This window comes from Rhineura floridana, chromosome 4 (genome assembly GCF_030035675.1).
Source record: "Rhineura floridana isolate rRhiFlo1 chromosome 4, rRhiFlo1.hap2, whole genome shotgun sequence".
NCBI lineage: Eukaryota > Metazoa > Chordata > Lepidosauria > Squamata > Rhineuridae > Rhineura > Rhineura floridana.
In genome coordinates, this window is record NC_084483.1 from 159,461,063 (window position 1) to 159,478,121 (window position 17,059).

The 17,059-nt window shown below is 40.5% G+C and overlaps 1 protein-coding gene across 7 annotated transcripts in view; it reads left to right on the forward strand.

Moving 5' to 3' along the window:
- PLB1 (phospholipase B1) overlaps positions 1-17,059 on the forward strand; it is a 188,027-nt gene that overhangs the window by 56,391 nt on the left and 114,577 nt on the right. For all 7 annotated transcript variants that reach the window (XM_061624944.1, XM_061624951.1, XM_061624949.1 and 4 more), the window contains 6 exons: positions 5,834-5,902; positions 8,205-8,285; positions 8,476-8,542; positions 11,974-12,032; positions 12,695-12,768; positions 15,879-15,922. In XM_061624944.1, coding sequence (XP_061480928.1) covers positions 5,834-5,902; positions 8,205-8,285; positions 8,476-8,542; positions 11,974-12,032; positions 12,695-12,768; positions 15,879-15,922 — 394 coding nt within the window. The remainder of the gene's footprint in view (positions 1-5,833; positions 5,903-8,204; positions 8,286-8,475; positions 8,543-11,973; positions 12,033-12,694; positions 12,769-15,878; positions 15,923-17,059) is intronic.

The window sequence follows — 17,059 nt, forward strand, 5'->3', positions numbered from 1 at the left end:
TAAGATGAATGGGGTTAGGAGCCTTGCTGAATGGGAAGGATCCCTAGTGCAGTAGAAAGCCATATTTGTTTCCATTGTGATGGAATATTGTCAGGTGATAACAGCATTAGGGGCAACTACTGTTAAAGTACCAGGATGAGCACTAACTCCCATCTGCACACATTTGTTTTCTGTCCATACACATCTTCTGTGGTCGGCCAAGAGTTAAAGAATCAAGGCTGCAACCTTGAGTGAAAAGAACTGCATGCAGTTATCTTGATCTTTCTCTCTTTTACCCATAAACATCAAAGTTCTCTTCTCGGCCCTCCTTTTATTGCCGGTCAGATGCCCTGATAAGATATAACAGAGGTTCTGCTCCTGGGTTATTTGGTTTGCGTTTGCTTTCCTTAATCAGGAAAGGGGATTGTGAGCTACTCGCACTTGAATTCTAATTTAAAGTGTGATAAGCAGTTTCCTAGACATGGTGAACAAGTTGTTGAATCTTTCTGTTGTGTTTTTTTTTTAGCCTTGAAACTTCAACCACTGATCAGTTAAACAGAGATATTTGGATTAACCTTTTTTCTTTTTTAAAAAAGGCTGTATGTTGTCTTTTTTCTCTTTTTTATAAAAAGAACCTTATTATAACTTGGTGTATATGCACAGAAGACCATTTGCTAAGTGGTAACTTACCGCCATTCGCCCTTCCTTCCTTCCTTCCTTCCTTCCTTCCTTCCTTCCTTCCTTCCTTCCTTCCTTCCTTCCTTCCTTCCTTCCTCAGACTTCTAATAAGGTGTGAAATAATTGTGGTAAAATCCTCTTCAGTATTTGGAAGGATGATACTGTTGACTGGCTGAACAAGGGATGATGACATGCACACCATGGAAAGTTACCACGTGGTAACCATGTACCCCCTCTCCTTTTTTAGCTACCTCCCCCTTTCTTCTTTTCATGCCTCCTGAAAGTTTCTATATGAGCAAATCTCTGTGATATTTTTTTTTAAAACGACAGTAGTATCAGCAGCACCCTAGTACAAAAGCGATGGAAACATAAGATTTCCTTTTTTGAACCTGAAGTCCACTTTCCATGTTTTAACCAAATCATGGCTTACTGTGAAAGACGAAGCATGCTGGTGCACAGTGAGAAAAGTGGCTGCTTCACTTCTCTTCTGCTGCCGCTGTGCTACTGGGAGTTAAGCCATGGTTTGGTTTAGCATTACATTCCAACTCAGGCTCATGGTTTCTGTCTCCCAAACTAGCCAGAGCAGTAAGCCAAGAACAAAACTTGGTTACAGCTTGTGGTTTGTTAGGAGTGAGACAAACCACAAGCTCAGGTTCGGTTGTAATGCTAAGCCAAAGCAAGGCATGATTTTCTCACTGTGCATGAGCACAGTGGCTAGTTTTTGAGATTCTGCTGTCTAGGAGGGGTTTTGGCCGTGGTGTCTGCTACAGAGATCTGGTGCCCACGCTTTAAAACAAGCAAAGAGCTACTTCACTTCCAGCATCTAGACTCCCCTGCTTCCAGAATAAATTATCAGAGGCTTGCATTAAGTTACTTTCCTCAGGTAATTTCCTTATAATTAATCTTTGGATGGTTGGCTGCAATCTGTACAAGGTCAGATGACATGCAAGATACTGTCAGAATTTAAAAAGTGCAGGGTGAGTTTATCTGATCACTATCTCTGACAAGGAGACTCTATTACTCCCATCAGAATAGCACAACAATATCCACTATCTAATGCATAATAATCCAGGTCCATGAAAATGAGACCAAGTATAAGATAAAGGTCATTAGCATTAAATAGGGCAACTACCTTTCAAGTTTATTGGTGTACTTTTATGTACTTATGTTTTAAAGGTCCGTTTGGTGAATGCTTTGTGAATTGCCCGCATTGGTGATTCACATCTTTGAAGTCTCAGCATCTCCTGTCCTCTTATTGGACTGCCAATCAACCATACAGATATAACAACACTACCTCAGGGGAAGCTGTTAGACTTCTTTGGTATCATTCTGCTCAGTAAGAGATGGGAAACCTGTGGCCCACCAGGTTTTGTTGGGCTACAACTCCCATCACTCCTGGCCATCATACTGAATGAAGTTGATGGGGTTCAACAACATCTGGAGGGTCACATTTTCTCCATCCCTGTGCTAAGTGGTAAGGTGGGATTTTACCACGTCAGGAGCAAGTAAGGCTAAATAGTCGCCTGTTTGGGTTGAAAGTGTCCAGCATCAGATGCAAAGTGGGTATATAGTTGCCCAATTGTTCATATAGCCAAAATGTGACACAAGCTAATGCTAATGCATCTATTTCAGTGCAATTTTATGCAAGCACTGATTAACAATAAAATAGGAGATGGACTGATGGGAGCAATTGCTCCAGATGTTTGTAGAGCCCATACTTATACATCACCTAATTGCAATCTCAAATGGAGAATATACATGGGATGAAGTTGATTATGATGAAATCCTACATGGTGCTAAACCGCTATGGTCTGTTAGAGACTTGGGAAATCTCTGCTTAATCATTGACTACATGTTTCTCATCATCCCTGGCCATTGGCCATGTTGGCTTGGATTAATGGGAACCAGAGTCCAACAATATTAGTTTCCTCACTCTGGGCTACAGGAATAACCTGGGGAAGTGGACTTGCTCTTTCAACTTCAGTTTCTCATCTGTGAAATGGGATCTATAGCTAGCTTTTCCCCAGGCTGTAATAAAACCAGAAAGGATGCGGCATGTACACAACGTTACATAACTATGATAAATAATAAACCAGTGGCCCGCTGTTTGAAAGAATCAGATAAGTTCCCTGCATGGACAGTGAATTGGCAGGCAATGGTGGCCATTTCAGAGATACAGTAATTCTGAACAATTTCATAACTGGTCAGTAGAGAGAGGGTCTCTACCTTTGATTTATTAAATCTTGGCACATTGTAGAGAATGTATTCAGCAGCTTATTTGTATATTGTACCTGCCAGCACATCACTGCTGGATATGTAATGCAGACAGTCTGATTGATTTGAGTAAAACACTTGCAGCTATATTTCTGGAAGTATATCTAGGAACTAAGTAAGCTCCATTTTTAGTTAGAGAAAGAGATTTAGACCTTGTACAAAACCTTCTCTCATGCTGAAAGTAAAACATCTCCAAAAATACCTATTCTGTGAATCAAGGAAATATAACTGAAGAAGAAAATCAGAGGAATTGGAAGGTTATAATTATTTGGTAAGATGAATTGTATACATATTCTGTATGCTGATTCTATTTATGAACACATCATGTTTTCAATCCCTAAATTTTTTTTTAGGCACAAAACGATTTATTCTGCCTTATCCTACAGTTGTGCCTTGGGAACTGTAGCCAAGAGGCAGCAGCCACAAACCAATTAACTGATGTATATATGCATGAACTTAAAATATCTAGTTTGTCCTGTAGATAGAGCTCAAGACAGGTGACAATTTAAAGCAAGATGTATTTAAGAGGAACCAACCAGGTTTATATACTGTATATGTTAAAATCCTGAATTCTTCTAAGCTTAATCCTGGCCAGCTCAAAACAAAGTGAAAAAACCATGCAACACTGGCTATGAGATCTTGCAAGATTAAAACAGTAATTGGAAGAAATCCTTTTTATATTCAAGGACTATGCCTTTAATGCTTTGTATGTGCAATATATGACCCAAAGCATGCAAACCTTGGCGGTGTGCAGGTGGCTGGGGCAGTGTAGTTGTGTAATTGTAGACTCTAGGCTTAATGGTGTTACGAAGGCCTTCCTTTCTAGATGGTAATGTGTATTACTTCATAACATAAGCCAGTCCTTGCATCAGGGGCTGTCCTGTTCATTTTGCTGACTGGGGCCCTGGACATCGTCTGCCTTAAAGTGGGGCCCATATGGTGCATTATTCTCTAGAAGATCCTCAATGGGAGAAACCCATCCCCTATTCTACAGCCTGGGACAACCAGCTCCTGCTGGGAGGAAGAGCAGGATATAAATAAACAAATAAATTAAAAAAAATAAAGTAAAGTTCTGGGACAGCTGTGCCTTACTACCCACCATTTTCTTTCACTTACGCAGCAGATGAAAAGGCCTGTCATCAAGCAAAGCACTGAGGAGATAATGCTATCCTCCAACAAAAGAGCAAAATTTATTTCTCTGTAGAGGAGCATTATAGCTTGAGCTGGTTGTGGCTGGCATGGAAGTGCTTAGTGATCACTTTTTTCTTGGCCTAAGCAATTTATATATCTGCCATCTCAGCAGGGCTTTCAGATGCTTTCTGTTCCTGACTAGAAGCTTTGTCGTCTCACTGGAAGTGCTCCCATTTGATGTGGCTCAGATTTCATCTATATTATAAACATGTCACTGACAGATTGTGCCCAGCGCTGCCTATGTCTCAAAGGGAGATGGAGAAAGCCTTATAGTGGCCCATAAGAAATGATTAATTGTTCTGGAAACTTCTTGCAGAAATTGGGAAGAAAACTGACATATGCTTTTATTTTAAAAGGAAAAAGATGTTATCTTGTGTGACTGACCCTTTGCTCCTTAATTATTTAAGTGTCTGAGACTTTTCTATAGTAGTTTTAATTTTAACATTACTATGTGCAAAGCTACCATGTGGCAGTCATTTTTACAGGTTTAACGGCTTGTGTATGCATTATTTTTTATTGGTTATCCATTCATTTTTAGTTTCTTGAAACCTCATTTGTCTTATTTCTGTTTTTAGTTTTCTTTCATTGTAATTCTATTCTGTTCTGTATCATTCTACCAAACATTATTTTGTATGCCAGCCAGGCATGCACGTTTCACTTTTTTAGTCAATCTGTTCCCTAAATCACCAATAAGCTAACTGAAGGCTTCTGCTCCTTACAGCTCTGTAACATAAGCTTCCTTGAATAGAAGACAAATGGTTAAAAAATAGAAAGGAAAACTCTGAGACCTACTTTTAATGGTAATCACTTATTGGAAAGTGATCTGTTCTTTGTCTGGGGCACATGCCAGGGCTATATGGTTAACCTGACACCAGTTCTGCCTGAGACTAACTCATTTCAGTTTTGATCTCTAAGTCCACTTTCCAAAGTGTGAAGAAGTCAAAACATGGGGAAGTCCACTGTCAGTCAGAGACTCTCTCTCTCTCTCTCTCTCTCTCTCTCTCTCTCTCTCTCACACACACACACACACACACACACACACACACACAGAGAGAGAGAGAGAGAGAGAGAGAGAGAGAGAGAGAGCATCCTTTCCTGCAGTAAGTCCATCCCTCTTGCTGTGAGGCTAACCTCCTTCTCTTCTTCACCATCATCACCACTTCCATTCTGTAATTCTCACTAACTGCAACTAAACAGATTGTTTTGAAGTTTCTTTCTCTCTCCATCTGTTGCAAATGCTCTGGGTGTTTTTGTAAAGTGAAAAAACAGGATATAAATGATTTAAATAAATGTAGTAAACCTGTTCTTTGACTGTACCAGTTGAGACTGGGGGCTAGCATGACTGAATGCTCCTAAATTAATCATCATCATCATCATCATCATCATCATCCTGTACATATGAAATCGAATGCTATGGAGAAGGGTTTGCCTATTGACTGATATGTTAGTTTTCTATGTGCAGGGATTTATCTATTTTTCATTTTCAGCTGAAGGGTGTTCAGTTGCCTGCATGAGGCTTCTCTTACAGTCTCAAAGGATTTAGTCAAGAAATAGGTTTACCTCCTCATCTGCTGTTTGTGACAATCAGACCTAGATGTAGTGCTAACTGCCTTTGAACTAGGACTTGCTGAACTATCCCACAGAGGTGAAAATGCACATTGTGAACTAATCTACTGCCTGAGCCTCACACTGTTTACATTTTCTCTTCCAGCTACAGCCTGTTGGACAGAAGCAGCTGTATTATTTTACAGAGATGCCCAAGGCATGGTGTCCTACTCAGGTAGGAGCATTTGCTTTTTCTACATGCAGTTTTAAATTTTATCTCTTTTTTTCCCAGTAAAATACCTCCTTCTCTAAATAAATATAAACCCTTTCAAGTTTCCCTGACCATTTCTAAATATTGTAGGCTCAAAAAACCTCCTGCTTCCAAAATGCCCATTTGGAACAAGTGAATTTGCATGTTGTATTGCAGTAGAGGCAAAGCTGAGAAACAGTGGCTGTTAGTCATGGTGGCTGTATGGAACCTCCACTTTCCAAGGCAGTCTACCTCCATTTTCAGAGGCATTAAATACCAGTTCCTGAGAAGCAACACCAGGAGAGAGCTATTACCTCCATGCCCTTGTTGTGGGCTGTCTTGAAGCATCTGGTTGACCACTGTGAGAGCAACATGCTGTACTTGATAGACCTTTGATCTGATCCAGCATGGGTTTCTTACGTTTGTTCTTGTTAGACCCACTGATAGAACACTCCAAAGTAAATGCTTTGAGGTTTGCAGTTCTGGTCATCACTGGGTGTTGTAGAACTGAATTACAGAGGAAATGGACAATGAACTCAGTTCTGCAAGCTGAGAGGACTGAACCTTGGACAAGTTGTTAGTATTGCAAGGTCAAAAAACTTTCAGTGTCAGGTTGGTGATGATTTTAGTATAATTTTTGAATTTTCCCTCTATGTGGCCTCTTAACGGTTAGTTTCACAGGAGATTAAAAGACCTATAAAGACATTCCTCAAGATCCGTGCAAACCATAAGTAACGCTAAGGACATTTTGCTCATCTGCAGTGCATTAATTCTGAATGATGTTCATGTGGTATTGAAAATGTAAGAGACATTTTAAAATCAAATGTAATTTTCAGTAAATGTACATTTTTCATTTGATATTGTGCAGAAGGGGGAAATGAAAAAAAGGATTCAAAGGTCACTTGTGAAAATGGCTTTATTAGAGAAGCCATTTATCCCAGGAAAGAAAAATGCCATCGTTGCTCATTTACATTTATAATTATTGCTTTTTATGATTTATTTCTAGAGTGCCTGCACTAACTAGGCGTGACACATAAATCAAGATACAGGCCCTTGCTTAGAAGTGAAGACACCAGCTAGCAGGGCCTGTGGAGCCTCCTCACTCCCCCACCCCCAGGGATGTTCCACTCAATTCACACTTGACGTTGACCCATATCAGTGTATACCCAAGACAATTCTAACAGAATCTGTCTGGAATGGGTGAAACCGCAGAAGACAAAACTCATATTGTAGAATTCTAAACCTATACCATGATCATGTTTTTAAAAAAATAGAATCTGCTGTTTAGATCAGGAATGATCAACTGGCAGCCCACAAGGCAATTCGATCTTGATCAAAAAATTGGTGCTGATGACCCTACTGAACTTTAACCAAATTGTGTTTTAAATTGTTTTTAAAATATGTGTTTTAAATTGTATATTTGTTTTAATGTTTTTGGTTGCTGTAAATCACCCAGAGAGCTTTGGCTATGGGGCAGTATACAAGTGCAATAAATAAATAAATAAATAAGGTGTAGTAAAGAAAATTCAAAAGTTGTGTGTGTAAGAGAACTCTCTGAATCTTTTTTTTCTGTTGAAAGAATTACTTTTTTTCTTTCCATTTCATATATTTCTTATGTTAGCCTTCGCCAGCCTGGTGCCCTCCAGATGTTTTGGGCTACAACTCCCATCAGTTGGCTTGGGCTGATGGGAGTTGTAGTCCCAAATATCTGGAGGCCAACAGGCTGAAACACATGTGTTCCATGGCTGTGAAGCCCTTGCTGCTTAGTAGCACAGATTGTTTCATAGAGCTTGGCAGCCCATGACTCCTGGATATTCGATATCCTGTAAATACAGAATTTTAAATGACTATCTGGTTGCTGAATTTATTTATTTAATTAATTTTATTTATATCCCGCCCTTTCTCCCAGTAGGAGTCCAGGGCGGCAAAAGCACTAAAAGCGCTTTAAAACATCATAAAAACAGACTAAAATATATTAAAACAAAACATCTTTAAAAACATTTTTTTAAAAAGCTTTAAAAACATTAAAAAAGAAGCTTTAAAAGCATCTTAAGAAGCAATTCCAACACAGATGCAGACTGGGATAAGGCCCCTACTTAAAAGGCTTGTTGAAAGAGGAAGGTCTTCAGTAGGGACCAAAAAGATAACAGAGATGGTGCCTGTCTAATGTTTAAGGGGAGGGAATTCTGAAGGGTTGGTGCCACCATCTGCCCTGCTGGCTTCAACCACACTGCCAAATTATGATTCTCCTCCCCCATTAATTGCTTTCACAATCTTATCTCTGCAGGAGAACCCATACTTCTTTACATTCAAGAATAGCAACTGTTCGTCTTTTCCTGTGAAATCGCTGACTGAACCAATATCTCAAGTAGGGAAATCTCCAACTGCATAATATTTTATTAATTGCTTGCTTTTGGGTGGGGGAGTGGGAATTTGGTATAAGAATGTTATTTCCTATGGGGAAACGCTCCTCATCCAGTCTGTTGAACATGTGCACATTTCTTTTTACTGGAATGCTGAAGGTCATTTGTAATGCATTGCTCGGTATCCTTTTTCAGCAAAGGAGCTTTGGGACCAACATTCCATGTATTGACCGCAGCCCCTCAAACACAGTTCCTGTCTCAGGTACAGATTTTGTCTCTGGATTCACTCAACCTACGTGGGAAAGGGGCCGTCAGTATTTCTTTTCGTGGGCCGGGGCAAGTCCAAAGATGTTTTAATATTGAAGGCCTTTTAGTCTGTAATGCAGCAGTTACTAATGTTGTTAACTGCAGCCCATGGTTGCAGAAAGTGGTAGAGGATATATCTCCTTAACTGAAATGTAGTTTACCATGGATGTGTATAGGGAATAAATTGTAGGACCTAGACCAGAGAGGCCTGGTTTTAAATTGCTGATCAGAAGCTTGGGAGGTAGCCTTCATCTTTATCATTAGGCAGGGTGAGTAGCCATCTCAGGTGGTAGATGCATAAGTGTGGGGAACAACAGCAAGTTTTTGGAGGATAGAAATATGCAGCCTCCCCTGTATTCTCTAAGATAGCCTTCTGCCTTTATAGGAATGTAAGAAGAGCCCTGTGGGATCAGGCCAAAGGCCCCTGTAATCCACCTTCCTGTTCTTGCAATGGCCAACCAGGTGCCTAGGGGAAGCCCACTAGCAGCACTTGAGTGCAATAAACTCTCCCCACTTGTGATTATCAGCAATGGTATTCAGAGGTATAATGTCTCTGATGCTAGAGGGAGAATATAGTAATCATAATAATTAATAGCCATGATGGCACTGGGCACTGCCAATGTTGAAATAAGATGAAATTGTTAGACTTGTCAACGTTTATACGTGTAAGGGGGTGCCATCTTGTCTTTCGCCTTAGGTAGCAAAAGGTCTTGGGCCATTCTGGCCACTCAACACAACTGCTGTTAAGGAGAAAATAAGGGGAGTGGAAGGCGACTGTCATGAATAAATTTGGTTAGGATGGATCACTTTATTTACCAGCGGGAAAACTTCTGGGATGGGTGGGGAAAAACAATGGCATAATAAGATTTCGGCAGTAGATTCCCCAAGATATCAGGCAGAAGCTGCCTTAGATGTCAAGGACTGAACTCCCTGGAACTTTTACATGAAAACCTGGCGGTCTACCACTAAACAATGGCACCTCCATCATGGCTAGGAACTGGGAAGAGGAATATAAATGGGTGGACCTGCGATTATGGAAGCTGCTATATACTGAATGAGATCATTGATCTTTTAGTTCAGTACTGTCTACATTGACTGACAGTGGCTCTCCAGGGCTTCAGGCAGGAGTCTTTCCCATCCCCACCTGAAGATGCCAGGGACTGAATATGGCACCTTCTACATGAGCATGAGCTCTACCATGGAGCCTACAGTCTTTCCTCAAAGAACTGGTATCACCGTCCTGTTTGGAGATAATCTACAGCCAGTATAGAATCTGCAGACCTCTGAATAGAAAAACTGTACCATGGTGATTTCAATGACATTTGAATGTGGTACTCCATTCATGCCACAATTGAATTATCATGTGTTCTTCATGTACTGTTTTATCTCAAAATGAAAATTGATCTCTACATTGGTTCACTACTTAAAGATCTGAAAGTTATTATGAGAACAAGAATGTGTACACACAACACTCAATAATTATATAGTACAACCAAGCAAGTCCCTGTTCTTGAACAGTTAATAAAGGGAGAAAATGGTATGCAAAATATAATTAAAGAACACCATCTAGTACAGCAAGGTCCATATGAATTTGCTGAGCATAAAAGTAATACACTCTATGAAAACATAATCACAAGACCTCTTTGGACAAACATCACAGTGTGAATTATTGGCCTGGTATTAAGAGTTCTCTCCTCCATACACCCCTAATTTACATGAAGCTCAGGTTTTCAAAAGTACCAAGTGTGCATCTTGGAAAAATGCTACCTTCTTATAACATCAAAGCACTAACACATCTGACTTCAACAAACAAGTTCTTTGGCAATGCTTCAGAAGAGTATTGCTAACCAAAGAAATAATGGTTAGCACATAAAATACAAGTGCTCAAAGCACTTGACGTTCACTTATTGTGAGAATTTTGGTTAAAGGGCAGCATGTAAATGTTGTGACAGTCCTCACAACAACCCTGTAACATAGGCTGCTATTATCATCATCACCATCATCATCAGTGGAGTTTTTGGTAAATGGTAAAAAAGAGTTGCTGGTACTAATATCTTAATACAAGTGTTGTGGGTGGCAACACAAGATGGCTGCTATGGGCAACAAAAAAAAAGGTGCAGGTACTCTGAATCCTGACTCTGAATCCTAGAAAGATGGAGGCACTGTGGTTAGGTGGTTCTCCAGTTTGGATAATTGGTCAATTGCCTGCTTTGGATGGGGTCGTACTCCCTCTGAAAGAGCAGGTTCATAGTCTGGGGGTGATCCTGGATCCATCTTTGTTGCTAGAGGCCCAGGTGACCTCAGTGACTACGAGCACCTTTTACCATCTTTGGCTGGTAAGACAGGTGCTGTTGTTTCTGGACCAGGATGGCCTGACCACTGTTGTCCATGCACTGGTAACCTCCAGGCTGGATTACTGTAATGCACTCCATGTGGGCTTGCCTTTGAGGATGGTCCCGAAGCTGTAGCTAGTGCAAAATGTGGTGGTGTGACTGCTCACTGGGGCAGGATATCACCAACGTGTTGCACTGATCAGTATGACTTTTGTAGAGAAAGAGGAAAGGCATGCAGATGAGTGCATGGTCCAATTTAGGGATCTGCAATTTCTGAGCTGTAGCAAATAATGGCAGGGCCAGTCTTTTAGGGGTATCCTGGCCTTCAGCTGAAAGGACCCTAATAAATTTGAGTCTCATTGAGACCAGGGGTGGGAAACCTCAGGCCTGGGGGCCAAATGCGGCCCTCCAGTCTTCTCTGTCTGGCCCTTGGAACTCTCCCCAAGCCACACCACTCACTGGCCCTACTTTGCACCTCAGGCATTTTTGCCTGGCTGCAACGTATCGTTGAACTCTGATAATGCCTCGTGCTGGATGGAGGATAGAGAGGGGTGTGTGTGTATGTGTGTAGAATCTGGTAACATTCACATTTGTTGCTCTGCCCCCTTTTGCCTCTGGCCCCACCCACCACTGGCATGTGGGCTCAGGAAGGTTGTTCAGAAGGGAATGGGCTCTTGGGCTTTAAAAGATTCCCCACCGTGCATTAGACTAAAGATTGTCAGATACAAATTTCTAGGATTAAATTTTAATAATCATAGAATAGTAGAGTTGGAAGGGGCCTATAAGGCCATCAGGTCCAACCCCCTTTTGCGGGAGAAAACCTAGGCAACAACATACCACTAGCTTCTTGGGAGAATAAGTTACAGGAGAATAAGACATTCTGGTAAGCATTATATATTTGCCACTGCGGACTAGCACAGTTGCAGTAATTTGGCAGAACATGAGTTTTAAATAACATCTCAAGTTCTTACAGCTTCTCCTCAAGAGATATATTCCTAATGTCAAAGAGCTTCTTAAAGTTCCAGCATTCTCTGTCTTTCTTCCTTTTTTATAGTTCATAACTTGAGGCCAGCAGACATTAAAGTTATAGGTGCCCTTGGGGACTCACTAACGGTAAGTGCAGATCACCGAAATGTGCTGAATTAAACAGAGTGGTATCAAAGGTGTCTCTGAATTCTAATTTGAGAAAAGAGGCATCTTCATGGCCAACTGAATTTTCCATGCTTGCTTCTGCTCTGTTCCTATTATGCTGGACTATCTGGGCTAGTTCACACGGAGATTTAATGTGAGATGGGTGCCACCTGCACCCCTGTTTAATTCGCACAGTTTACATGACATTGCAGATAAAGGCAATGTGTTGCTGCTTTTCCCTTTACATCTGAATCAAAGCAACCAGCTGAAAATGCGATAAGTGAAGGAAAAACCGTCTCTGCTTCGCTGTGCTCCTCCCATGTAGGCTCTTTCCTCCAATTTTTTTTCCAGGGTGTGTGTGGATTGTCACTTCAGATACTCCCCTTTGTCTGCCCACCTAACTCTTCATGAATTCCATTTTACTGCCAGTGGCTCAAGAAGCAACTGCTGACTGGCTGCTACCGAACTGCTGCATCCCTCCTTTCTTTTGAACATAAGAACATAAGAAGAGCCTGCTGGATCAGGCCAGTGGCCTATCTAGTCCAGCATCCTGTTCTCACAGTGTCCACCCATTTAATTCTAAATCAGTGGGCAACTTATTCTAAAAGGAATTTCTCTGACCCTTTGATTCTCTTTCATATCAGGCAGGAAATGGAGCAGGATCTTCACCGTACAATGTCATAGATGTTCTGACACAATATCGAGGCCTTTCATGGAGGTGAGTGCCATAAACCAAATTCTGTAACTAAACTGAAATCTGCAGTCTATTCTTATGTTTTACTTTTTACTGGCTTGTGAAACCAGTTCCAATCTCCTCCTAGCTGACATAAATTATCACTTTGGAGCAACCTTCAATCTGGCATGCTTGAAACTCACACTAGTCATCTAACAGATGTGGCCTCCAGGCTTCTGGGATGACATAGCATCTCAGAACATGTCTACTGACAGATCACAGGAGTCGTCATTTGTTTAATTGTGGCTTTTTCAAGTTCTTGTGATTTGCTTGCTTATTTAATCTATGCAAATGAACAAAAGTACTAATATCTACTAATGTTCTGAGTTTTCATTTTCACACCTCATTCATTACTGCTATAATGATGGTAAGTATTCTAAACCAATACCCAAATGGAGTGGGATGAAGGGACTAGAAACATGCATAAGCTTGTTTCTCTATACAATTTATTTTCTGTCATCTTAAACAATGTCAGTCACAAATAGACAGCAGCTCCCCTCTTCCCTGTACAAAACTGGAGAATTTCAGTGCATGTTGAAATCAACAATCCATTTCTCAGTTCTCAGTGGAAGAATGAGCATCACTTACATGTAATATAGATAGTTTCATGTATATGCCCATGCCAAGAAGTATTTGGAGGTACAAGAGATAGGGCCTTTTCTGTGATGGCCCCATGCCTGTGGAACTCCTTCCCTAGATCAGTGTGAAATGTCCCTTCATTAATGACTTTTAAATGGGCCTTGAATAGTTTTTTTTAAAATCTAAGCTACTTTTAATTGATATTTATGTTGGCACTTTTCTTCTGCTGTTTTTTAAATGTGCTATTTTTTACTGCCTGCTTTTACACTTGTATTATTTTAGTCTCCTAATGTTGTTTTTAACTGTTGCTATGATGATAAATAAATCAGTAGCAGCCAACATTTGTAATACAAATTCATATATATTATGCAGTCAAAAAATCAGAACTGACAGACTGAGGACAGTCATTGCAACACTGAAGCTTCTGTCTTCTGTTGTCTTCAGACTCAGCATGTATGGATAGATGTGATTCTTCCCTACTGGTGTATAAACATAAATGAAACTATTATGTAGAGTTTTCAACAGGAATATTTATAGGACAATATAACTTACTCAAGGAAAGCTAGTTCTTTTCATTTATTAAATAGCAAGTATGTACAAAGTATGGTTAGGGATGGAAAGATCTGTCTTTCAGTTCTCTCAGTTTCTCATTTTTCCAATGTTCAATTCAGTCTTCTACATTTCTACAGTGATCTGTGAATTTTTTTTAAAAAATCCTCATGAAAATTCTCCACCATTTTAGTGCGAATTTCTCCAAATAAACACATTTTTGTAGGCAGTTTTGACAAAGATACATTTTTGCAAGCCATTTCTCATCATTTCATGCCTTTTTGCATGTTATTTTCACTCATGTATTCATTTTTATGCATTTTCCCCTAATATATGCATTTCTGTAAATGTTGTTTAGTTGGTGAACTGCATCCCAAAATTCTAATAAATGTGAATTTCGAAGGATGGTTGTGTTTTGGTTCTCATATTGTGTCAGAAATTGCGAATTTGATAAATTCTGCTTGAAATGCAAACTGAATCAAAATTCTCACCCCTCCCTACATATGGTTCACAAGCCCAAACATGTATTGTGGGCAGAGCTTGGAAAAGTTACTTTTTTGAACTACAACCCCCATCAGCCCCAGCCAGTGCATGCTGGCTGGGGCTGATGGGAGGAGTTGTTCAAAAAAGTAACTTTTCCAAGCTCTGATTGTGGCTGGCGGGAAAAATAGGACATTTACCAGGCCCTGGTAGGCTATGTTTGGCTTGATGTGTCAGAAATTGTGCAAGCCTGCTATAACATTTGTGCACGCTATGTATCTTTACCTGCATAGTGTACCTTTACTCAGAGGTGCGGTCCACTGTATTTAACGATGCTCGCTCCCAACTAAGTGTATACTGGATTGCAGCCTTAAAAGATGAAGTTCTTCATGCTCATCAGCTTGTTGTGCTGTCCATAAAGCAAGGCAGGTGTCTTTGTTGTGCTATGGTTTTACAGAGATAAGAACGAGAACTACCAATTTATCCAAGTCATCAAAAGTGCTTATAGTTGACTAAGGAGGCATTGGAAGCTCCAAAAACCAACTGCGGCTGCATCATAAAGTGTCCAAAGTTGCTGTTGCTTAATCTAGACTGGCCTTCTTCAACCTGTGGCCTTTGACTGCATCAGCCCTAAACATCCAGTACTCAGGGATGATGGAGTTGTAGTTATAGTCAAAAATATTTAGTGGGTATGTTGGGGAAAGCTGGTCTAGACAGTGGTAGAAAGGAGCACTGATCTGGAAGGTTTACCAGAACTAATGAGGAATACCTGTGTTTTCACATCTTTTGTACCACTTCAGGTATATAATATATACAGTTTCCTCACCCCTGAATTAAATGTATGCATAGCCATGAAGGCATTTCTCTTGATGTGACTCAAAGTGGCTCAGTAATCTGTGTTAAAGGTAGTGGTATGCTTTTGGTATGCTTCTTGTAGGGATTGACAGATCAGAGCATTTAACAATAGCCTAAACCTCTAACAAGAATATAAGAAGAGCCTGTTGGATCAGGCCAGTGGCCCATCTAATCCAACATCTTGTTCTCCAGATGCCTGTGGGAAGCCCACAGTCTGGAACTGAGCACAACAGCACTCTGCCCTCCTGCAGTTTCCAGTAACCTCTGACAGTGTAGGTAGAACATAGCTATCATGGCTAGTAACTATGGATAGCCTTATCCTCCATGAGCTATAACAAGGAGCCTGTGAATGGGCTGGAAGCATTACTGAAGCTAAGTTAGCAGAAAGCTAGTGTTCAGTCTCATAGACAGATAACCCGATAGATAGAAGACTGCTGGGAGCCCCATTTAAGCGCAGGATATAAGTAAAACAAAATAAACATGTAGCCAGTAGTTAGAATAAGAAATTGTTGAGGATTGGAAACATCACCAGGGGGCACTCTGTGACTTGTTCCAAGGAAATGCTCACTAACTTTGTTTACTTTCTCCTCCTCCTCCTCCTCCTTCTCTCTCTCTCTCCCCCCGTTCTGCAGTGTTGGTGGAAATGAAAACATAAGCACAGTCACAACATTAACAAGTAAGTGCCTATTTCCCTAAGGTTGACTTTTTTGTAAAGCTCTTTCATAATTTATGGTGCAAACTCAAGAGGCTTAGCTGACAGACTAAACCACTTGGTATTCAGCATCCTGGACTGATGGAGGTGGGGGAGGGAGTGCCTAACAAGCCAACACTGTAATTTGCTGTGCATGACTTAACAGTGTGTTTTATAATTTCCCAGGGTTTTAGTTGGTTCAAAATTCTCTGTGGCTGTTTTTAAAAATCAGCATAATTATTATTGCTCTATACGCTTTTGGAATGAATTAAGCAAATAAGCAAGGCTCTTTACTTATATTTTATGGACACAAAAAGTTGTTCAGGAACTCTTTTATGGACAATCAGTGGATACCAAACTGCAGGCAACAGAAACTCCTTACGTTAAGGAGCCAGTTAGAGAATGGAATGAAAGGCAGTGGGCACACACACATCCCTGCCTCCTAGGGATGGGGGAGAATATCTGTTAAATTGGACTTAGTACCAGATTCCAACTGAATTTGACAGTCCACAATCTTTGCAGACCGGCATTGGTTTCTTGCAGTAGGCTGCAGCTGTAATCGGCATGGATTTTTGCAGCAGGCCGCAGCTGTAATCGGCACAGATTTTTTGCAGCAGGCTGCGGCTGTAATCGGCATGGATTTTTAATTTCCCCTCCAATTTTACATAATTACCTTCATAATTTCCTCTAAGTTGATGCATTCATAACAGTGTGTAGGTATGATAAAAAGGAAAAAAATAAACCACGTGGAACACCGTGATTATTTACATAGGCATTTACATTAAAAATTATGCATTTTTTTCACAACAACAAAAAATACAGCAGATTGAATTGGTAAGTGCCAAAGCAAGGGGGAACAAAAAAAGGACGGATCATGATCGAATGACGGACTATTGAAATACAAGCAGATCAGAATGAGGCAGCAAACCCCATCCCTACTCCCTCCACAGTGGCCTTTTACCAAATCCCAATGCCACTTTCGACAGTAGAAATCCAGATTCCTCTGGAAGCTAATGCAGAATGTTATGATGACAGCCATCTTCTGTTGTTTATCCTCTCATCTGATATTCATCGCTATATTGCTTTAAAACTCATGTTCTCTTTAGGAGTTCAAAGTGAATG